Source organism: Nyctibius grandis, chromosome 10, assembly GCF_013368605.1.
Source record: "Nyctibius grandis isolate bNycGra1 chromosome 10, bNycGra1.pri, whole genome shotgun sequence".
Classification (NCBI taxonomy): domain Eukaryota; kingdom Metazoa; phylum Chordata; class Aves; order Nyctibiiformes; family Nyctibiidae; genus Nyctibius; species Nyctibius grandis.
Window position 1 is genome coordinate 19,687,255 of NC_090667.1, and position 25,416 is coordinate 19,712,670.

At 38.8% G+C, this 25,416-nt stretch overlaps 1 protein-coding gene across 1 annotated transcript in view; it reads right to left on the minus strand.

Annotated features, from left to right (window-relative positions):
* DCP1A (decapping mRNA 1A) overlaps positions 1-14,600 on the minus strand; it is a 35,754-nt gene extending 21,154 nt beyond the window's left edge. The window contains exons 1-4 of the mRNA XM_068409588.1: positions 14,450-14,600; positions 13,329-13,369; positions 11,400-11,527; positions 3,123-3,189 (exon numbers count right to left, since the gene is read on the minus strand). Coding sequence (XP_068265689.1) covers positions 3,123-3,189; positions 11,400-11,527; positions 13,329-13,369; positions 14,450-14,584 — 371 coding nt within the window. The 5' untranslated portion in view covers positions 14,585-14,600. The remainder of the gene's footprint in view (positions 1-3,122; positions 3,190-11,399; positions 11,528-13,328; positions 13,370-14,449) is intronic.
* Positions 14,601-25,416: the final 10,816 nt, after the last annotated feature.

Consider the following 25,416-nt stretch of genomic DNA (forward strand, 5'->3'; position numbering starts at 1 on the left):
CCTGCAAACAAAGCTCACACTAGGGAGGCCAATCTACACTGTCTGAAAATTTCCAAGAACTGCAGCATGTGCTCATTTGGATGAAGCAGCTCAATACTGTACAAATGTTTCTATGGTGATACTCTGAGAGAACATTTTGTTCTAGCACCCCACGCGGTCACACAGTTCTGACTTAGGACTTGCCTAAACTCAACTGTGAAACTAGGGATGAGAAAGGGCAAGGTAAAAGAACCAGAATACTTGGCTAAGATTTTTAAGTGTCAGCACAGTTGGATCAGAAAAAATAAAGACTCCAGGAAAAGGGAAAATTCTGGACAGCTGAAGTCATGCACGTGCTGCCTGACAGATGAAGCAAAGGCTTCAGTCTTGGGACCCTCCTTCTGTTCTTAACTAGTTGGTCCAGAAGGTTTCAACACAACATCTTCGCATTAAAATACTACTAATTGGTCTCATAGCAAAACATCTTCAAGGAGTACCTCCATTTCACAGAAAGGTTTCACAAAGATTTCTGAAAGACATGTCATATTTTTCTATTGTCCATTATGAAGGTTATCTTTTAAAGTGGTTTTTTTTTTTTTTCTTTTAACAACAATTAAATTATCTTCTCATGTAGAGAACTGCCTAATAGCTCTTCCTCCATCTTCTGTCTTGTGCAGGTTACATTCAGAAGGTGGTGACGTGGTAGATGTGAAACAGCATATTCCCAAAACTCTCTCACTTCTAGCTTGCTGCCTCCATCTCAGAAGCCAGTTTGTGTCTGACCGTTGAAACGGGGTAAAACAAGCCTATAAACTAACCTAAAAATAAAAAATCTCTACAAATGTACATGTCAGAACACAATAGTTTAATGATTTGAAAAACCCTAGTTTCTGTCCTACTTCTAGAAAGCTCATCCCTCAAACAATCATCTCTACTTAACTTGACCCAAATTAATTCCTTCTAAAGTTAGTAGTTTGGTGACTCCTACAAATTTTTTTCATTTCAGAAAACTCTAGAATTCTTTAAAAAAACAAACAAACAAACAAACCAAAAGAGTTCTGCACATCAAATACCTTTGCTGGGGAACAGAAGTCAACTAATGCAAATCTGTACACTGAGCATGCTCTGTATGCAATCCAGGATTAAATCTTTAAGCAAGGCCTGCTGCTTCTTTCCATTATATCAGACAGTGGAAGAAGCACACATTCCTTCAGGGACACGGTAGCTGCTGTGACAGTTTGCTTAAGAATATCTGCAGTTATAGCATGGAAAATATACCTGGCACAGCCTCACAGAAGCGGGGAGGGGAGTGGGGAGCAGGGAGAGGGGGAGAGAGAAGTGAAGTGTCTGATTACAAAGCCTACAAACACTAATTTACTTTTCTTTTGAAAGATAAGGCACCAAAATATAAATGGAAGGACTGCAATCTTGTTAACTCAGTCTGGCACAATAAGGTCAAGTCAAACAGCAGGAAAGAGAATGCAAATCTCCTCGAAACCTTTTATGGTTATGTTCTTGAAGCTCTGAGGTACTATAAAGGCAGTATTCTTTCCTATCAGTGACACACCTAAACGTAAGAGTGCCAATCCAAATTTCCACCCAAGACAAAGATAAAAACTGTGGAACAAAATTAATACTCTTGGAAGACAATATAAATATTTATTTCAAAATATACTGAACTAAGCCTGATGGAGCCTGCTACCATGCACTGAAATGCAGCTTTCGTTCTCTAAGATTCAGTTTCCTTTTTTTAAATTAAAAATGATATTTTAAGTTTTCTTGAGTACATCTTTCATCCTGGGATGAAATAATTCCTGCAGTTTCAGCTTCCTCCTTGTAGAAAAGCACACAGAAGTATCAGCATTTTTACTTTTCTTCTGTCTGCCTTCTACCTGTTTTGGGGGAGAGTAAATTTGATGTTTGTGGAAACGGATGTCAGCAAAATAGTATCAATCTGCTTTTCATCAAGTTTGTAACAACAGCCTCAGAAGTGCAGCTTTTCCATCCTACAGTAATGTGCAATGAGAATGCCTTCATTTCATTTTCCCTAATAGGAATCTTTAAATACTCCCAAATTAAGTGTGATTTCATTCTACAGTGCTTTTTCAACAGATACAAGTAAATATATTTACACCAAATACCTTTCTCAGCATAAAAATGGCTTCTGCAAATACTTTTGTTACCCCCAAACCAATACACAATTTTAAAGGAAGAAGGAAGTATTCAGACATTCTATAATCTAATAATGAAGAAAGGCTTTATGAAAAATGCCTGCAGATAATGAAAGACTTATTACTAGCAGTATTGAGGCTAGCAAAGATCACTTACAACTTTTTTGACCAAGTTAATGGAAGACTAAAAATCATACTAAAATGAGGTCCTAGCCAGCTCAGCAAAATTAACTGTCTGTATTCTGTCAATATCCAACCAATAGATCTTTTAATGTACACATTTGATTTCTCTAGTTTCACTTGCGTAAGTCTGAAGTGATAAAGCTTAATACTCATTCCCCAAAGTCTGCTTGGTACATTAACTCTAATTTCAGTTTCAAAGATAGTTTTAATCCACAATCATTCCAACACCTACCATAAAAAATTCCAACATTTTAAGAACATATTTCAGCTTTTTGACCTCCCAAAATAATTTGTATCTCAGAAACTTTCTAGGGTGCTGAGATGCTACAATGACAAGAGCATGTGAGTAACTGCACCACGAACAGGGGCAAAGCAATAATGCCAACTTTGGCACTTCTGCCTCTGTGTGTTCATAAAGCTGCCATACAGGCATCAGGGACCCAAGAAAAGGCAGGCTACAGTAGTTTACAAAGAAGATGACAAAAAAGCTGAGATTATTCCTAGACTGACTTTAAATGAACCTGCTGGGTTACAGTTATTTCCAGAATATTACACAATCCAGCAAAAAGGGTAGACGTGCTTTATGGACTCCTGTGCCATGGCGAGACTAGTCTGTTACCTGATTACACTTTTAAAGATCCTTGAAGTATCTATAGCCTATGATTTGTGAACATTGTGATTTTCTATTCAAGGAGAGTGAGAAAAAAAAAAACAAACATGTTTAATAGGTTCAATTTTTTTTCTGTATTGCATAAAAGAATTACAGAATAATAAGACCACAGTACTTACTTAGCCATGAGTTTTGCTATTCGATGACAGTCATTCTTGTCGTAAAACCAGATACTGTAAATTGACACTTGAAAATAAGAAAAAAAAAAAGCAAGTATAAGACAAAGGTTTGAAAAAAGAAATCAAATCATTAGGAAAAAAGCAAAAAACCAGCAGTCCATTAGATCTGCAACATATGAATTACCATAATTTTCCACTCAAATATTCTCTGTGACCAACTACTATTTATAAAGTAATCAGAAATAGCACATGTGCAAACACAAATACAACTTCAGTCAGATTAAATGCAACAACTACAAAATGTTGATCCTGTTTGTAAAAAAAAGTAGCAGGAAAATGAAGCTTTAATTGTCAGATGCCTTCTCACTACAGTTGCAACGTTCTGTTTTGGATTACTGACTTTACCATTTAAACTAGGATAAAGAATATCCATATTTTTTTAAAAACCTCATTTTTAAATTTGTTATATTTTTGTTGAGCTTTAAAAATCAAAGTTTGAATTACAGTATAAAGAGTTTAGTCAGAGGCTCTCTGGAAGGTTCCATCTCCAAATTCTTTTCATAAGAGAAGTAATTGTGTAGGAAGGAAGGAGTACTGAAGCTCCAACCATACTCTCACATTCATGGAGCAGCTTAGAACTAGATTCATATTGAACCATACTCTTTGAAGGTATCAAGGACAAAGCAATGAGTGCAAAAGGGTTCCAGCTCAGCAAGACACTAAGCCCCATTCTGGCTTTCAGAATAAGTAAAACTCCACTGTAAATTGGCAGAGTTAGAGCGTGATCACGGAGCTGAAAGATACTCCATCAGAGGGAGAAACTTTGTCAGCAGTGCCATGTACTATTTCTTCATCAGCAGTCTCACTCCAAAGAGGGCATTTTTACCCACACACATACTTATCTCCTCACCGTCCCCACAGTTGTGCCAACACAACAAATCTGCAGAACTCTTTTCAGAATTGTATTTAATCCAGCCCACAAAGCAGGTTATTTTAAATCTTGGTTCACCTATGAAATTTGTCAATGCATAGTGTGCAAGTACATCAAAGGCAATTGGGCACTTTACATGTGCTACCATTAAAATATTTTCACTTCCGAAAAGACACTTTTAGACTTTTAAAACTCATCTTTGTACTGCAGTTCATGCCAATGTTTTTATGAAGTTGAAAGCACCAATTATAAAGATATGATTTAAAGTGAAGGAAAGTAATGTTAAAAAAAAAAAAATACACAGCCTTTTCCAGACAGATGTAGATTTTTATTTCAAAATGAAATACTCCACCCCCTCCCCTCCCTTTTTTTTTTCCTCCTCAAAACACTCAAAAATCTCAAGGCCCACTGAAAATGATTTCAAGCCATGGCAAAGAGGGCAATTATTTACAAACTTTTTTTCTAGACCTTCCAGTTATCCTAGGCTGTGTTGGACCAAAACCCTCAAAAAGTCATGCCCACACCTCATTTCTGTAACAGTATCTTCAGACAAACTGAAGTTCTACTTTGCTTCTTTTTTTTTTTTTATTTTATTTAATAACAACTATATTTATTTGGGTGTTTGTTTCTTTAGAAGTTACAGTTCAAGTAACAGACAACAAAGCTTTTCAAGTCATTAACAAAGAAATCCAATACAGCACAACTTAAGGAACCTTCTTCTTACAAAAGACGTAAGTCAATAAAAAAAGCATTTCATACATGTAGCCAATGCTTATGAAATATTTATTAGTATTTACTAATACAACTGGATTGTCTACCACATAGCTCAAACTGGAAACATTTTCAGGTTTCTACTTCTTTAGTCACGTAGCATATTTTAACACTGAAGAAAAGCTCCTTCCCTTCCCTGACTTCATTATCCAACCAACTGCCAAGAGAAGAAAGCTTCTTCAAAAGCATACTTGCTGAAGAAATGAAGATAAGGAACCTATAATGATATCTTAATGGGACAAATGATAAAAGTCACACTCAATTCTGCCAGAAACAGGCCTACACAAGACCAGAAGTAGATCCAAATCTCAGTTTGGTGTACAGAGCATCAGGCTTTTTTCCACTTTGTACTACTGGCAAGCAATCATAGTGAGTCACTGCAAAACATTAACAGTATTACAAAGATGTAAAGCAGATTATGAACAAGTAAACTTGGGCATTAACTTAGACATGGTCTGACAGGCTGGAATGTTTACCTTCCTCTTTTCAAAAGAGGACTCATTTGTACTATCAGTCAGCTCCCTTGCCCCAGAAGTCTGTGTGTGTGTCCCAACTGCATTACTATATTTGATATATTTCTTACATGCATGCAACTTTGGCTATGAACATCCTTTTACTAAGAACAGTTGGTACTTACCAGTTCTTCTCAAATCTGTGATCTTTTACCACACCCAGCATAAACATTAGCTGAATGTTCATATGTCTAATGGCATATCTTTCTACTGCAGTTCTTTTAAGAGTTTCATCCAACAGAAGCCACTAAATTAAGGGACTCATTTTTCTATCTAGTTCAACACTTTCTACCCAGCTTTTCTACACTGAATGGTGGACAGCTTCTTTAGTAATCAAGTAGAAGCAGTTTGTAATCATCATCAGCAGTATCTTTCAGTTGGATTCACACTACATTTTGACACACATGAAGTCATGGGTAACCCACATCACAGACAAATCAGATTTCATAAAATTAAAAAGTCATCAGTTATCTTCATCTACGTTCTTCTCTGACATATGTAATTTTTATTAGAAACACTGACCCACAAATAGTTACATAAACATGTAACACTCAACTTCTCTCTAAACTTGACTGGATTAATCATTAAAAACTGATTGAAATCACTATGGGAAAACAAAGAGATCTCGAGAAAACAAAAGCATTATGGAAGTCTTTCTGCTCAAGTCTAACAGCCTGACAACACCAAAAGGAAGGTCTTAGTCTCTTCTACATTGTGCTCCCATTGCTTCATGGACCAGTCAGCTTACTGTTCCAGTGCTGCCCAGTTAGTAGATCTGAATTAAGAGTGGGGATAGCAAACCACCACAGTGAGACAGATGCCTCACTCGTCGACAACATAAATTGAAATTCCATCCCCAAGCTGCAGTTTCACTTCAGTTTTCATTTTAAGTAAGCAGAAAGAAGCAGTGTCACCACGCTTTCAATCCCCACAACATTGCCGTTAACTTTCTACCCCAATTCACCACTCTCCCTTACATCAGCTGGATAAACTTTAGTCCAGACCAGTCCCTTAATACTGTTTGCACATCAGCGTCACAAAAATGCCATCTAGCACATGAGAGAGGGCAGATACAAGAAGCTGGAAGCAGCACAGTAAGGCAAAACTGTTCAAATGTTCATGAAACTGTAGCCCGAGAATGCCATGCCAGAAGAAACGTACATGGGACTCATTAGCAGTGCCAGTTTCAGAGATTGACACTATCACTCTCCTGCCTTAGGCAATTTAGTCATTTGTGCAAATATAGCTTCATCTCATTCAAAAAGATGATCTGTTTAAAAGTTACCTTAACTAGTTGGAAGAGCTGATAGAAGAGAGAGAAAAGTTTTATTGTACAGTTCCAATTTAGATGTTGCTATACAATGAAGCAGAACAACTGGAAGTAGGGGACAATCACCTTTCAAACTCTCTCTGCAAAGGACGGACTCATATTTTGAAACCCATCCTATAAGGTAATCATGGAAATCAACTTAACCTGATCTCATTCCCATAAAGAAAAGCACATATATGCATCATTTGCATATGGTATATGCATCATTTTACACTTCAAATAGTTTAAGGCAAAAGCACATAAAGCAATCTCTCTCAAAGCTCCTACTTCCAGTAGCAAGGGTAGCTGAAATGGCACTCCTCCTCAGTCACTTTGCTCTAATATCTTCTTCGCCAAGATTCCTCATTCACTATTCATATTTTCTTCAATTTAAAGATTAGCTTGCCACACAGATTTATAAATCATTAGGATTAATAAAAAAAAGTCCCTCCCTTTCTTATTGTTTCGAATATCTAAGGCCATTTCACAAATACAGTTCACAGCACAATCCTACAAGCAGTTGCGCTGGAGTAATTCAGCAGGTGGCAAACAGCATCCAAGATCAGGAACACATGAACAAACTGCCAGCTGACAAAGCATAGTGTGGAATGAGAGGGATTACTACTTTGTACTAGAGCAGAACACCCCTTCCAGTTAGAGTGCCATCTTTCAGGTCAAACAAAATATTTTTAGAACTTCTTAACAGCTTTCCGTGGTTCCTCCCCTCTCCCTAGCTTGCATTGCTGCTTCTGCTATAAAGGTATCAAGAACAGGCTCCTTTCTTATCTCAGACTAAACCACCGCGTTAATGCGCTTGCTGGAGAGCCATTCAGCTTCGGCAGTCACAGAGAGATGTTATACTTAATGCATTGTCAGCCAGGAACAAAGGTCATAATGACAGACTTTCCTTACCAGTACAGATGCCCTGTTTTGAAACCAGTCAGGAGCTCTTTCAAAGAATTTTGAAAGCCATTTGAAACAATGCAACTCATTCTACTTTTGCTGTTTCTGAATACAAATTTGTTTAATTAATGATAATACAATAAGCCCAGAAGACAGCACTTTGTAACTGAATCTGCCACTTAAATGTACAAAACTCTCCAAAATCCATTATTTTTGTTTTATTAACTCTTACCCTTCGACAGGAGTAAGAAGCAAGCAAGAAAAAAAAACCACAAAACCACCACACCAAACAAGGACCATTTATTTTAATACCCAAGTTTTATGTTTAGCATCTGTCTTCAGCACCATGGAAATCAATCTGCCTGACCTCCCAAGTGAACTAGCTTGGATTAAAAAGCCTTTTCATGAAGACCAACACCACCAATACAGAGGGAAAGTTATAAACGAGAAAGACTTAGAAGAATACTTCTTGCAGACTTTAAGAGGTAAGTTGGCCATTGCTTAAAACTTTGACTAATTTTCCTTTATTATTAAGCAAACTATCAGCTCCAAATTCTCACATTACAGATTGAAAGTACTGAACTTTCAGACTGGACTATTATTACTGTTACTGGCAGAAGTGTATGCGTTTTTTAAAACAGAGTTTAACGTACTTTTCACAAAATACAGACAAGAGGAAACAAGCTTAGGTTCGTTAAAAAAAAAAATAGGTCAATGGGAGTCAGTGCTTCATGAACAAATACTCTGAATACTCTAAAGAATGTGCATGTATCCAGAGGGAAAGTTAGACAAGGATCATATGTACCCAGCAACACATATTCCAGATTAAGCAATGATAAAGAGCACATTAAGTATAAAGTATAATCTAAAAAAATTCTACCTTTTAAGAGGAATTTAAATCAAAAATATGTTACATCAAATCAAACAATTTCTTTTCATTTTGGTAATTTCGTGATTTGTTCATATTTGGAGATATTTGCTTTCTTTAATTCCCTCTAACAATGAAAAGTAGAATACCTTTTTTTTTTTTTTTCTATTTACCACTCTAATTGGTATAATGTCTCACAGCTGCTTAGTCACAGCCCCTGTAATTTTTTGCTTTAGGATCCAATGCCTCATGAAGAAGCAGTGTAAGTTTCAGGCAGCATTATATACAACTTTTAAAGTAGACATAGCCTTTCTCAAAATTTTGGGTTTAAGTATTCTTTTGGGGCTTGAACCATATTATGTAGCCAGAATGATTTTGAGAAAAAAAATGTGGAGCTGGAAAAGATTTCCCCATTAATGGTTAAAATATTAAAAAAATTATTTTCTAAAAAGTTAAAAAAAAAAAAAGAAAAGAAAAGCCTCTACATGTCTTACATCTAACCAGAATAACGAATAACAAATTGACCCAAATGTCTTCCATTTCACTCAGTGAGCACAAGAGGTAGACACAAGAAAGGTACTGTATCACTTGGTCTATTCTCCTTCCAGAATACCCATGAAAGACTCCTTCATATCCCACCCTGCAAAAATGGGGGGAACCCGCCCCCCAACAACTATGAAAGATAAGTCAGGCCTCCTTTCCTGTGAGGATAAAATGGCAATTACCTAGTCTTGTCTTAAGAGTATGAAAAAGCCTTTGTACAATTGTCTACATGTCTACAGCTTAACAAAAATAAGTTCCGATATGCAGCAAACTAAAAATTCCATTGTATATTAAAAATAAGTATTTGAACAAATCAAACCATAAAAGAATGGTAAAACCTACCAAAAACATTATGATCTAGCATGACAGGCAGATCATTCTTATAGCCTCCAGCCAAGCAAAAATAATGTTTATATACTGCTTGCAAAGTTTCTCATATAACTTGTTAGCGGCTCTGCATAGACTGGAGTATGTCACCTGATATACTCAGAACAGCTTTTATGCTATTTAAGACAAATGCCAGAGGTCTGATCTGATATACATAACAGACTTTGCCCTTATTATCTTCTTAAATAAAGACAGAATCCCAGAACAAAGTGAAAACCTGAAGTTTTTAAAACAGTAGCATCATATTCAGTTATAAAGATTGCTGACATGGAACCTTCCCCAAATACGTAGTGGCATAATTTTGCTTTGATCATCTTCTACTATTTCTACCATGCCCTGGGGAAGTGTAAACCACGATTTGTCATTGATCCCGTTACAACCTAAACATACAGGCACAAAATATGTTTGTCTCTGACAAACAGCAGTATTAATAAACATGATTTTAGGTTTTTATCAAGTAGTGTGAACCATTCCCCACCTGTAAGCTAAGGACACAGAGTCATCAGTTCAATCATTTAGCAATCTTAACAGGACAACTTACTCTTAAAGAGTTTCTAATCATCACAGTAGCTTTCCTCAAGAAGGATACAAAAAAAACCCCAAAAAAACAAAAAAACAAAAAAATACAAAAACACAAAAACAACAACAAAAAAACACACAAAAAACCACACTCCACAAGAAACAGGACTGTTGCCAACACTCTGTATAAAAGGCAGTTTTTCCTTGCACAACTTTGCACAACCTTAAACATCCAACTCAATGCAATATTTTTCCCCCCTCCTAATTTCTTGCCAGTCATTTACTTCCCTCATCTCCTAGACTTCTCAACTTACTGAGAAGTTCTGACTTTTTCCTCTTGACAACACTTACAGAAAGAGGATTGCTAAGACTATTAAACAGAGGATACCATCTACCTTAAGCTGTTCTTCGTCACCATAATGGAAACTATCCTACTCCCTACAGATCCTAGAGGCTTTCCAAGGGGGAAACAGGAAGAGATTAACATTTGACTGGTCTTTTAGGTACACTGAAGCATAGCCAAAGCAGTGTTCCTATCTGTAATTCAAGGGGACGTTCTGATAGGAAGAAGACATGGTGTTGAGGAAGTACTGTATCCAGACAGCATACAGGTTCTCCGAGTAATTCAGTAAGGGGAACCTGTCACTTGACAGCAGCAAACTAGTTTCAAGAACTTCACCTAGAGAAGAGGACATGAAATTATACCTTTGTATCAGGAGGACCCTCTGCTCTGTGGGGTATCTTTTATTTATCTACTTAAGTAATGTGAATTTCATATACACATATACTCCCCTCCTCCTCTGTTTAAGGGCTACATAATTTATATTTTGAGCTCTTTGGAGTAACAGGATTTTTAGTGTGTACCTAACTGGAACACAGTACACTGGGACTCTGAAGCTTGACTCATGACCCAAAACACTAAAGTCAAAAAGCAGCAAGAAGATACTGACTAATATATTACCACTCATCTGTATTACGACTATCCCGACACCCAGACTTGCTGGAGTCTAGACTCCAGGAAATTCAGTATAGACATCTATCTCCTGAGTCCAAAACCTGTTGTGGAGAAAGAAACCTTCAGCCTAGAGCTGAGCAATTTTCTCAACTTCTTCAAGCAGCTACTGATTAATATTTAATTTTTCGCTTGCAAAAGAGGAAGCCATTAGAACTGTTCTTGGTGTGAAATACTTTAGAAAAATCTATCAATCTTCACTACTCTTTCATAGTTTTTTATTAATGCTATAGCACTGTGTATATGTTTAGATTAAACTTATCAGATCATTAATTAAAAAGAATATAGCAATATTGAACTTTGTTAGTATATCCTCTTTCTATTGAAAGCAGGTGGTCATCATAATATAATATCACAGCTATTTAAGTAAATCTAGCACTGTAGACAGAAAACATCATCAGCTATTTCATTGGAACCTGCCTTATCACATCATACTTGAAACAGACATCACGGTAATCAGAAGTGGTCTAGGTTATAAAACAGAACATGAAGTTTATATGGATTAAAGAAACTTATACTTACAGCTAGCATTTCTGTAGAGAAGGAAAGGTTCATGGAGCTGAAACTCCAAATCTTTATTTACTGGTTCAACCAGATTGTGCGTGTTCAGTCGATTCACTATCGTAAAACCATGATAAGGAAAAGCTGACCTATGGTTTCAATTAAAACAAAGCCAAGGATTAATACCTCGATCAACGTATACAATTTTCTGAAACAAGAGTTATGAATTAATCTTCAAATCTCCATTGCTTTATTAGCTGAAGCTTTATCAGTCCTGAAGCTCTAGTAGTTCTATGCCATTTCTTGGCAGGCCAACTAATTTCAATTTAAAACTACACTTACCTCAAAGTATGATTAGGAGTAACATTACAGTTCTACACTGCTAAACTGCTGAATCAAAGATAAGCCGCAAAAAAATCTATTAAAAAAACCTAGGGTAGGTCCGGGATTAAATGCAAGTGTATTCAATAGGTCACATAAGATAGTTTTGAGGCATTTTAGAATCTTTTATTAGAGGAGAAAAAACAGACCACTAACAGAGCAATATTTACTTTACTGTAAAGAGGTGCGACAATAAAAAAAGCTGTTAGCTTCAATAATGTGAAATACACTTAGAGGGGAACCAGAAGCAGTAATTTCTTCCTAAAGGGAGACTCTTAAAATAAAGGCTTAACTCAGTGTCCTCAAAGTACATATTGAATTATACAGAATTGTATTGCTTAGTGAAACAATTTTTATTATCTAGATTTTTGCTAGTGACCAGGTGGAAAAAGAAAACATCAAAAGCAAGAACTGGAAGTTCAAGGTAGTTTTAGATCTGTCTTCTCTTGCTGCATGAATGTCATGTCAGCATACTCAGCTGTGCCTGTAAGCAGTCATATAATCAATACAGCAGCATGGCGAGGCAGGGTAAAAATCAGATATAATTAGCTAGTAAGTGTTAAGATTTCTGTAACAATGCGGCCACCTTTACTGAAAGATCAACAACAAAATCTGTCAAGAGCTTCTAAGGAGGGGGGCAAACACTCCTTACCATCACGAGTTAGTCTTTAATGTGCTTAACGAAACTTGTCTGAAATAATCAGCTAGTCACAAGGAAACTTTTTGCTTAGTTTTTTGGTTTTTAGTTTGTTTGGCTTTTTTACACTAAGTATTTATAAGCTTGGAGCTAAAACAAAGTAGACAGGAACCAGTTACTAGTATCCCTTTACACTGCCAGGATAAAATATTGCACTGACCTAGTCTATGACACTCTGTTTCAGGATGGGTTAAGTCTGCATTATTTAGATTTCTTACATTCAACAGAGTGTTATTTCATTGTTGTATTTTTGATTTGCCTGTAATTTAAAACTTAAATGCATGATTGGTTTTATGTGCTGGTTCTCCACCCCACCCTTTCCCCCCATCCCATATAACTGGAATTTTCTTTCATGGATTCAATGAGGAAATCAAGCAGCCTCCAAAACTATATACTAGTAGATCTCTGGCTTTTAGGCAACTTTGTCCATTTACAGAAACTGTCGGGAAATGGCAGAAATTAAGTTAGGACAGATTACTTGATTTGTCATCCGTATTGTTTCCATGATCAACTTTATGGATTTTAGGAGACAAAGGAAGACTCAGCATTTAACAAACTCAATACATTAACAAATGCTATTGGATTAACAACATAAGCTCAATAAATTAGGTTTTTGTGTGGATATATATGCACCGTTCATCAAGTTTTATGATTTTTTCAGCAGTACTTTTGTGTGCTTTTGACAGTTATTCACCTTTGTGCAGAGTACATTCTTTTTAAATGAGTATACAGACATTAACAGCTGGACAAGTAAGTAATCATGAGTTTACTGGATGCAGTAAATCCAGTATGAAAGCTACACATGAAGCCATCTGAGGCTTGTTTTCTTAAGGAAGGAAAAAGAAAAAAAAAAAACACAAAACCCCCCTTACCTTTTGTACACAAATAAGGTCCCTTCTATGTCGGTTTTCTCCTACAAAAGACAGCAATTGCATTTAAGGAATACGCTTGTTCACAGAGCTATGTGGCTTTTGTACAGCATTTTAATTATGGAGATTTACAATATCCTTATCTTTCCATGAGGTCTGGCATCACAGGACTAAAAATATAACCTCTTATTTTCAGAAACTACCCATTTTTTCGTAGTAATATTAGGTAATTAAATCCATTTCCAGAAGATTTTGTCCATGCTATCAGTCTGATGATGTGATATACAGTATTCTACAACTTTCCTACACTGAGCCTGACCGGTCAGAGCTGAACACCTTTTCTCACAACTCCTTATTTTGAATATGGACAGTCCAGTTGGCTGCAAATATCAGACAGGTTCTTCCACAGCTGTTACTTAAAGGATGGTAATGACAGCACAGCCAACAACAAAACAATGTAACTATGGACCACGCAACTGTTTCATACCTCAATTTTCAAAGCAACCTTTACTACGTGCTTGTGGCCCGCAAGCACAGAAAGCTGCGTGCAGGTCCCGTGCTGCATACGACAATGTCAAGTTCCACATATTTACGTTTTTATAGTTTTGTGATAAAACTGGCAGTCAGGCAGAAACTGCGTTTTAACGCAACGACAAATACTAACATTTCTCAAACCCCGCTCTTCCTGAATTAGGGCTCTGTTCAACACGCATGAGCGACAACAACAAATTACAATTAAAAAAAAAAGCCAACCCAGCAACGGCCACCAAGAGCAGAAGAAACCTCGAGCCCCAGCGCTACTTCGGTCGCAGTTACCCCGAGCAGGCGGACGGCGCCGTGCCCCCCCGTGCCCAAGCACGGCCCTTCCTCTCCTCCGGCACCGCCGCCCTTCGGGTCCCCACCTCCGCGGGGGGAAGGCACCCAAGTCCCAAACTTCCCCTCGAGCGACAGCAGCCGCCGCCGGAGCCCTGTGCGGAGGCGCTGGGCCAGGAAGCTGCTGGGGCGACGGCACAGGCGACCGGAGCCCCGGCCCCGCCGCGGCCGCGAACGCCCTGCCTGGGGCCGCGCCGCCGCCCGGGCCGGCCCGGGCGTGGTGCGAGCCAGGCCCCCTCCTCCGGACTTACCCACTCGTTGGCCTTCGGGCTGAAGCTGTAGAGCGCGACCTGGCCGGTCACGTCGGCGATGCTGGTGATGTACGGATCGTGCTGCTTCAGGGCCGCCAGGCTGATCTCCTGCCCCGCTCTGCTCACTGACTCCATCTTGGATCCCGGCAGCCACTCGCGGGGGAGGGCAAGAAGCAGCCGCGCGGTGTCACCGGCGCACCCGTCCCCGCCGCCGGCCGGAACGCCAAGCCCCGCGCCTGCCGTTCCACCCGCCGCTTACGTCCGCCCAGGGCCGCGGCGCAGCAGCCGCCGGGCGCGCCAGCCCGGAGCAGCGAGGCCCTTCTCGCCCCCTCGGGGCCCGCAGCCCCCCTCCCCGGCCCCGCGGGCTCCCCTTTCCCGCACCTCGTGTCTCTCGTGCCCGAAGCCGCCCTGTGGCAGAGGCGGCCCCGAGCCGCTGCCGACACGCGTGGCGCAGGGCTGGGGGTTGGCGTTCACACACCACCGCCACAGAGGGGCTAGTGGCCTTGGGGCACAGGGTCGTGAGCCACGGGTCAGCGGCTGGGCGGAAAACCGGGTTTGTGGGGTTCAGCCTGGCGCCTGGCAGCCGGGCTGTGGCCTGTCCCCCGATGCTGCCGGGCACCGGCAGAGCGGGCGGTGGGCGGCTGCGGTGGCCGTGCCTCCACCAGCTGCAAGGTTTGGCCAAGCTCCTCTGTCGGAGCTGGCACAGCTGAGCCACGGCCTCCACGCTCCCATGCTGCCAAACGCCCAAAGACACTGACCGTTGCCATACCCTGCCAAGCAGAGAGCTGTGCTCCCTCCCTGCCACCTCCCCTCCGTTTCAGCTGGCTGTAGCTCCGTCCAGGAGGTTTCTCTCAGACAGGTAGCTCCAGTTCAGCTCACACAATGCTGTGAGGAAAGGCCTTTCAGTCCTTCGCTGAAGAAGGGATCCTGTTGGCCACTCCACCCAGCTCCGCTCCCTCTACTTACTCCCCATGAGATTGTTGTGCGAGATTTTCAGTTGACACCTTCTGAGTTGGCTCTCCACATCTGAACATGTCATAAAGAGAAATAGCTTCGTTTCAATGGAACGGATTAAACTAAAGATCTGTATATTGTTTACAGTGTAAGAGGTCATTATTTTTATTGTTATTATTTATTTACTGACATAGTAATACAAAGGCTTCTGAATTTAATGCGGGCTGGCATATGAAGTGCAATGAGCTGGGTCACAGGCTGGAGGAATTATGTTCTAGTACTTTGGCGCTGATGCTGTTTGTTCACGTGTTTGTCATTAGCTGGTATCTGAATATTTCACAGTCTGCAGTGGGATATGGAATTTTCAATATTTTTAAAGAATTTTGGAACTAAATACTTTATTTTTCTTAGGTATAGTAAGCTGGTATAGATCAACTGTCCTCTGTAGTACATATTTAAGTTTGCTGGAACAAGAACAAGGTAATATGCAGTGCACTGAACTTTGTTCCTGCTATTTTTTAAATCATTAGTGGATTTAGGGAACAGAAAAGTGTAGAATATTTATTAGGCCCGAGCCATAAACGACTTCTCTGCTGGTTTCATTGGATTTTGTTTCAGTTTCTGGTCAGCCATGGTGATCAGGGCCATTAGCAGCTAAATCCTGGGCAGCTGACCCAGGCTGGCCCACAGGTGTGTTCTATATCATTAACAATCAAGTTCACTATAAAAGGGAGGGCTTGGTGGGGAGAGGAGGGGCTGTTTGTGCTATCTTGTATTTTAACTGCCCATTTTTCCTCATTGCTGATGATTGGTATTCCTGGACAACCTGCTGCAACTCTGTAGCTAAGTATAATTTTGTGTGCTTTGTGTTAGCATTTTTATTGGTTTCTTTATTTTATTAAATCTGTTCAATTTTAACCCATGAGTCTCTCTCTTTTTCCTAATTTCCTTCCTCAGTTGGGGAAGGGATATTGGGTGAGAGAAAAACTGCTATTGTTTAGCCCTAGGTGTGGGCTAAATCAAGACAGCTTCCAAGATAACATCACTGAGATTCAACTATCTTTGTAGCATTTTGTGCACTCTGACAGGAAAAGACAGGATTGTAAATTTCTAAACAAAACCATGTTTGTGGCAAGCTTCTGACCCTTCTGAGAATGTAAAGAATTTCCTCTAAGCTCTGTGTTACCACATGTCATGTTCTTCTCTATTGCAGGTGGACATACTTCTGATTTTAATACAGCTTTACAGTATAATCCTCTCCCACAATGGCAGACATTTAATGCATGAGCTATAAGCAAGGATCCAGCAGTTGTGTGGTTCCATAAAAAGTCTTTCTGACAAGCACTAGAAATACCAAGTTCAAGTATAATATAATTTTTAAATTATAAAAGTAAAACTTTTTGGAGAGAACATTACTTTACTTGTTTTGATGTCAAACCATTCTAATACAAAGTAAAAAGACACTTCTTAAAAACAAAAATGTAATCTGGACATGAAATTCTTGTGTACTTCATCCCAATAACTCACCCCTGAATCCCAAGACCTAAGCATCAGTTAAAAAAATAATAAAGATAATAGATACTGTCTTAGAGCTCCATAAATCTTCCGTTGCCTTCTAATGGTTTTACCACAGGAGAGTCCAATCTAATAGTAAAATTTGGGTTTTCACTGGTTCTGTTATTAAAGTACATAAAATTGTTTCCATCAAGGGCAAATAATGACACTTAGTGTGATGTTAAAAATACTTTGATGTAAAATGTCTAGTTATTATTCAGTAACACTCTGGATTAGGAAAAGATAGTATGAGGAAGTTAGTTTGAAAACAATCTTTTATAAAGAGACAACATTCTAAGGGCTCAAATGAAATGGAAAGAAAATGACAAAAACTTTTTTAAGAGGTGGTTTTAAATGGCCTCTTAAACATCTGCACCAAACCACTCCTTTTGCAAGATTACTGTAAAGCAAAGGTATCTTTCAAAGTAAAAAACTTGTTGGCAAAGGACAGCGTTCTGCTGTGTGAGGTCTTTTCAAGTGTGAAAACTCCTTGGCTTCATCTTGAATTAAAAGTGAAACATGAGGAGCATTGATAAAAAAAGAGAAGCAGTAGTTTCTGGTTATGGATTGTTTTCCTCCTTTGTCTGCTAATTTCAGTTCTGCGTTTTAGTGAATTTGTTCTCCCTGCCCTTCTTCACTGTTGTTGTCTTGGAATAAAATATTTTATATCAGAAATGAGTCATATGACCTGCCATCTGCCTCTTCCACCTTGAAGTACACCGAAGTATATAGTATACTTAGACTCAAGCTGTGACCTCAGTGTAAACTGAAATGTTAGTTGTATCTGTTCAGGCTTGTTCTGTGATTATTGTATATTGCAAATCTCTTTGTCCTCCCTTGAAGCTATGCAGCAGTTACTGCTGGGGAAATGTTTATCTATCACACTCTGTTCCTGATTCTCGCACTGAACCAGGCAGAAGTGGGATGATGTGCGTAATGCCCTTTTGATGTTTTCACTGTGAGTGGGGCAGATTTCATTTGTGTTTCAAAAAGTGAAGTGAACATTATGTTCTATATTTCAGTTATTCATCGGAGGTTTTATAAGGCAGGATATGATGATTTATTACCCTAAGTACTATTATCTACTTGATGTATGTTAATATTAAGGTGGGTGAAATAATAAAGACCTTCTTTTATGCCTTCAGTTGCTCGTGACAGCATGGCTGGCCCTCTCCATTGATGTCTGCTCTGCTGTTTGCAGTTATGTTATACAAACTCTTTTTCTGGCCCCTGTTTTTCACACAGCAGATTACTTATGTATTCCTGAAGCTTATTTGGGCTGCAGTCACTCCTTTCAAACTTCATACAGAAAAAGTCGTCTTCAGTCTGCCGTCTCTTTGTTTTTCCCTTGTTAGCTGATTATTGTCAGGAAAGAATATATTGCTGCTGTTAAGATGATGGAGAAGTGCAGTAAGCGTTCCCAGGCAGTGCATTTTCTGTTATTACTGAAAGCTGAATTAGGGTCCAGTGGAGTCCAGCAAATCTCAGTGGCTCACAGAGCTCATATTCTATCTTTGTTGTTTTCCAATTGAAACAATTGTCAGAAGTTTCTGGTTTCATGAAATATTTTGCAAATGACACACTGTATCGGTTTACTTACAGATGTTTTTCCTTGAATTGTAATAGCGGGCAATTCTTGGGCTATTGATCAGTAGCTGCACTGTTATCTATACCTTAAATTTCAGTGATAATGGCTGTAATTCTACAGACTATTTATTTGATCTTAGTCCTAGCTAGGGCAAATTGTCCTGATGATAACTTCCTTAATCAATAACTTAATGAACTTTTGTTTTGCATTTTAATTCTCTGGGCAAGCCTGCAAATCTTTAGCCTGTCTTTTTTATGAGATGCAAATTTCTCTGTTATTTTAAAGTGGTTAAAACAAGGGCAAGGGGAGTGGTAGAATTTTGCAAGGGTTGCAATTTTGTTTGAAAAATCATTTGATTTCACAGGAAACATTACTTGAGCATTTTTATTTGCTTATTATTTATTATAGTGTTTAATTCAGTTGTGTTCTTTTCTATACTGTGAATGCACGTTTGATCTTTGCTATTGGTGAGGCTGACAGTCCCTAATATTCAGTAAAAAATATTTCTCACTGTAAAAATATTTATTCCTGTGGTGATTCTCCAAGCTGATAAAGGATAACTGAAAACTGCTACAATTAGAGATTATGACCCATCTCTTTGTAAATGAGATTTGTAAAAAATCTCACCTTTTGAGGACTAGCACAGAAATGGCCTTGCATGCTACTTAGCAGCAGTTTATACCATATTTATGTACATAAAGAAAAGTTACCTTTCCTGGCAATTATTCTGCTTGTTAGAAGTCTGAGTGAACCATAAGCCTTTCATAGGTCTTCCGACATGCAGTATGCTCTTTCTGCGCTAATGCTGCATCCACAGGTACTGTATTGCATATTCATGGTGACAGATATTTATTTTTAGCTGTGAAAAATCTTTTTCCACCTTTAGAGGAAAGTTTTCTAAATTGTTACATGTTACAGTGCTGTAGGGCAGCAAAATTTTTCCTTTTTACCTTAGAGTTTTTAAAATTTGGATACCCTGCAGTATCTGTTGGTCACCAGTTTCCTTTTATCCTTCTTCCTCTGGCTACAAAATACTTGTTAAAATACTTGCTGATTGTCATCAGGATAAAACACCACCAGATGTACAACTAATATCCTTTCCTTGGATTTTTAGTAATTAATTCCACGATAAATTTGTCAATTTATAATGCCCTACTTGAGTGATACACTAAGTAGGAATTGTAGACAAACTGAGGAGCCTGTGGAAAAAGCTAGAGGAATGGCAAAAGACTTAGAGTGCATGCCTTGCAAGAGAAAACAAATTATTATGTTGCTGGGTCAAAAGAAAGAGAAAATTTTTAAAAGCACATGGCATTTTACACATTTGATGTGCAAAAGGTTGTTACAGAAATCGGTTCTCCACACTAACTGGTGAAAGGGCGAAATGAAATCAGGTTAATGTGCAGCAAAAATAATGAGGCTGGATCCCAACAAGCCTGATCAGTAGGAATAGTTAAGTAACATAACAAGTTACTGAAGGATGTTATGGGGTCTCCTTCACTGTTGTTTTTTAGGATCAGATGATACATTATCTGTCAGGGATGATCTTTCCATACTTGTTCTTACCTCTGTGCAGAGCATTTTAGTTAATTATTCCATTTTGCTGTTGTATCATTTGTCTCTCTCATTTCTCAGGAGAGCAGTACCCCTTTGCTTCTGCCAAGTCAACTGTTTAAGTCAGAATTATGAAATAAGCCGATCGTGTTTCTACAGTTCTTCACACCAAAGGTAATAGTTTCTGGCCTGGGTTTTGTCAAAAAAAAATTGAGTGTGTGACTACATCTGCAAATACAGTGAAGAGGGATATAGAGCAGTGGTAATCTAAACAATTAAAATCCATGGGATAGGTTGGTGTGTAAAGTGACTGCTGGTCATCACGTAGAAGTGACAAGGAAAATAGTTCTGGGACTGCTGACTTACCCAGCTGTAGGTATGGGATTTTTTCCTATTTCTGTGCTGTACATAAAATAAAGATAATATGTAACTACTTTGTAGGGTATCTGAGCTTCTTAGATGTTGCAATACTGAAATCTGAATTTAATTATAAATTACTTTGGTCTCATGTTGTTATGTAATAGTTGCAGTCATGATTCTGTAACAGGAATGGGTGACTTTTTTCTTTTTTCTCCTTGTACAACTGGCAAAATGTTCTTGAAAATGTGAAGCAGGAAGCATTAAAAACAACAGTAAATTACTGAAATAATGTAATTTAATAAAGTACAAGGAAAATGACATTAAAAAAAAAAAACATTTAGCCATCTATGTGTTCACTGCCATTTTGGACATGAGTATAACCAACAGTTATGGTCCTTCTCAGAGATGCTAAAAAAAAACCCCACTGAACAAAGAAAAGGCATTAAATTACACTTATAATTCAATAAAACCAAGAGAATGAAAATACTCAATTCGATTTATACAGTAAAACTGTTCCCACAACAACAGTACAAGAGGTTGAAATAGGTCACAGGCACCCTCCTTACATTGCTCAAGAACATTAGAAGGATTAATCATTTATGGATTATCTCCTAGAAACAATGATCTGGCGCAGACAGGTAATCCAATCTCCTCTGTCTTTCTAACCTGGCTTGCCGTTTCACAGGGGATTGTGGAAGGGTGGCAATTTTTTCTAGGAAGACATTGCCTGCCAGCTTGAAACATGTAAATTGCTGGAATTTGCATCAAAATATGACAGTTCTTCTCTGATGAAGGTAGGTAGTGAAATTAGACAGGTAAAGCTAACTTTTTTGAACTAGAGCACAGAGGTTTGGCTCAAATTATAATATGTTCACCCTTAGTTATAATCTGTCACTGGGCAGAGTAAAGAGAGAAGTTTATCATTGACATAAATCAGAACTAGAGAGAAAACGTTATTCCTGGGACTCTGCATTTTGCATAAATATCCATTAATGTGTTCTTTCTGACTAAATTTGTCCAAAAATTTAAATACAACTTATTTTTGAGTACAAGTCTTTCAGTGATTGCAGCTTCTGTAAGTACATTAGACATAGGTGTACAGCCTGACTTTTATTGATTTATATACTTAATGTAATATATAAGGCTTTGGACATACATCTTCAGCCAGTTTTGTCATATTTTATCCAACAGTAGCTATAAGGCCTGCTGCCGAATATATTAGAACTGTACTAATTTCATTTCTGAAAAGGAACTCTATTGCAAATCTCCATTGTGGCGAATTAGCGATTGGACAAAATACTGCAATAGCAAAGGTGCGCCATCAGGGATTCTCTATTGCTCGTTTCATTTTACATGTAGTTTCTGTTTTATTGTTATAATAACATTAGGAAAAAACAAGGCAGAGTAGCCTGTTCTCCTAAGTCATCTTGTACAGATTATGGACTGCACAAATCAAACAAAAATGACAATTAGATGAGCAAAGTTCTGCTCTGTACAGAATTGAGAAATAAATCGGGAAGAATTGTGCATCATAGTAGATGCCTTGAGCAAGCTACTTTGCCAGAACTCTGTCAGTTTTTAACTTGGCCAGTTTTTAATTATTGAGTTATCTATCTTAAATATAATGGGTCAGTTTTATGGCATTATTGTGTGCTTATATTTTTGTTTTCTTGTAAGCATCCTCTTTGTATCCTTTAAGGTTCCTGAACCACTTTCAATACCTCTATGTATCTAACCCTTTAAATATTGAGACTATCACATAGATTTTAAAATGTACGTTTATATGCTGCTTCATCTCTGAAGCCTTGCTGTAAAGTAGCAAGTCAGAATTCCTTTTTAGTATTTTTAGCTGATCCTCTTGCAAAATGTGCACATATTGGAGCAATCATCTTTAAAATAGGTTAGATAAATTTTTTATGACCAAATGTGTATTTTTCAATAGGCTTTTCTTGATGTGGTACAGTACTAATAAAGAAGATGCAACACAATTCTGAGAGTAAATAGCTTCTAGAGCTTCTGAGACATGACTGGCATCAAATATAATGTAAAACAGCCAGGTAGTTTTGGCTGCTTTTGATGCTTCTTAGGTTATCCAGTGTCAGAGGAATGGGAATCAGTAAACCTGCATTCATTTCATGGGTTATTAAAACACTTCAGCTCTCTGTACCTTAGTTTTCCCAGACATAAAATGAGTACAATGTATTTACTAATCATTATAAATTTCATTGAAATACTTTTTTGAAGAGGAATATAAACAGCGGGCATTATGATGATATTTCCCTCATTCCGGGAAGGGCTGGTGGATTGCTGATGTATCATAAGACCTTGTTTGAGGGTGAGGGCAGCAGCTGCATTGACTGTTGTTGTCCTAATGCTGCAGTCATGACAAAGGAGCAGGTTCGGGAACGCTGCTGTGCTCTGGCAGGGTGGCTTTGCTCAGGCCCCTCGTTGCCACCTGCCACCTTTTCTGGGTGCTCATCTGCCTACTGAGGTTGGGCTGCAAACTGAAAGATATACATGTGCAGCCAGAGACCTAAGGCACAGCGCCGGTTAATTCTTAGTGTAAGCACGTGTATCTCTTGCTCTTTGCTTTGCGAACTTTCTCCAGGATGTATCATGTCCAAGAGTATTCAGTGACATAACCACATGGATTTAATGTGTGTTATGTGCTAAATTCCTCCCCTAACAGTTGCAGTCACGAATCCATAACATGTTTCTTCTTTGAACTGAAACTCTGAGGCAGACCCACCAAGTCTGGGATGAGATGGCCTTCCTCTGGGGGTAAGGAAGGCAGGCTAAGAAAAGTGGGAAGGAGTCACCATACTGGTGAAAAGGGAAGGTTGATTACATCATGACTAAGTAAATAAACTGGATGAGATCCTAACCTCTTATTTGGCTTCTTTTCACCAATTAAGTTCTGGCTGACGGAGAATTCCTTTGCTGTAGTCATTCAGGAGAGGGCCATAAAGCTGTCTGCTGAAGATCCTCTGGGGAGCCCTGTGGTTAAGATGTGCGAGGAATGGCATAGGAAGGGCGTTTCAAGGGGAAGGCATTGACATGCAATCCTGTGGAAATTTGCGACGAAACTAGCACAAAGCTTAGTGTAAGAAACTGCTGTAGTTCAGGCAGGCCTTAAGGGCTGTAATGGAAGTGCAGTTGCAGCCTTTAATTTTGGGACCTCGTGTCCCTTGGCTCTGGTGTTAGAAAATAAGTGATCTGATAGTAGTGAATTACTTAAGAGCAAAAGCAGTAACATCTTTTTAAATTAATTTCAAATGGGTTGTCTGCAATTATGTGCATAAAGCAAAATGGCAGTCAACTAGTAAAATATTTGCTACAAAATTCTATGTACAGATTTACTGAATTTTCATTTTGGAAACAAATGTAACTTTAGAGATTAATGTACAAATAAGATTGCTTACTTTGGCATCTTTTCAAATGAAAAAGAACTAACTAATGTGTTCTGTGTTGAAACCATCCACTGCATTCATATGGTAATTTTTCCCCAGTGGTATTTAATGATAAAATTACTTCTACATGTGGGATTAGTGTACTGAAATGATGAATCCAAAGAGCTTGTGTAGGGGTGATACATTTTGTCAGGTAAGGACTGAAGAGCTGAGGAGTATCTCTCCAATAGATTGTAATAATCACAAATAATTATTTAAACACCTCTTGAGTACCAGTTTACATGACAGGCTCTTACAGGTTCTTTCAAAACTCATAAATTATGTGATTTTCAAAACAATTGAATTTAACAGACTTTGAGAGCTGCAGTGTAAACAATGCACGTATGCAAAAACAGCTGAAGGACCACATCTCCTCTTGCTTTTTCCTTCTGGCGTGATGCCTCCCCGAGCTGGCCAGTTCAGCCGAGCTCTGCCATCCTGGAGGTCTAAACCCCGTGCCTGCACAGCTGCCCAGCTCCTCCCCTACCTGTGAGTGCAATCTGTGGCTAACAAGGGCTGGCGCAGAAATCGGTGATGGGTAGGTCAAACTTGCCATGTTTGCCTTTCCCCTATCCCTGTGTGCATGTGTGCACCTGACGTTGGTCAGAGAGAGATGGGGCATTTTTAGGAGGCCTGACACTTCCATGACAAAACAGACCTTCCAACCAAGAGAAGAGAGTTCCAGGAGTGATGAACTGTCCTACAGGGAAGAAATGACCGGAGTCCACTATTTACCCTAACAGAAAGTAATTTAAAACCAGTTACCAAAAAATAGAACAAAAAATTACCTCTGTAAAACATTTACACTCTGGGATAAAACTGGCATGCAGTATTTTTGCCTTTTTTGGATTAAGAAAAATTCTGATCAGCTCCATTTTCCTGACAGACTTGTCACCTGAATAGTTCATGAGTGGCTACGTCTAGGAGGTAAGCTGAATACGGAGGGAGAGCTGTTGGTGTACCTGCAGTGTGTGCAGGGGGAGTGTGGGACCAGCCAAGAGGTTAGGCAGGCTGATCCTCCTGCTCTTTGCTTTAGCTTTCAGTAGCAAGAGTGTCTGCACAGGAGCAGAAGGGGAGCTCAGGCTGAAGGAAGGTCTTAGCAGGCAAAGACAGCCATGTCTTTACAATGTGTTTGTGTGGGAAGGGGACTTTTTGACTTTGCTAATATCATGGGCATATATTTTTTGTAAGATCCTCCCATTATAGTTTGTTTTAGTTATTTTTCTTGGGTTTTTGGGCTCTGTCATAAATTCCAGCTGTAATGGGGAGCTGGCCAAGTAGGCTGTGTAAACTTTTGAGATTTAGTACTTCAGGGCCACCATGAGCAATAATCTATTATTCTTGCTCCTTTAGAAAATCTCCAAAATATTACTGTGTAGTATCAGGAGCTCTACACTTATTCAACTTCAGATATTCCATTTATAGGCCCTAACCTACTTCATGGTGCTTGTTTAACAGTCGCACTTCTGCGAAGTGCTCCCCATGGCTTAGTGGCACCATGCCAACTG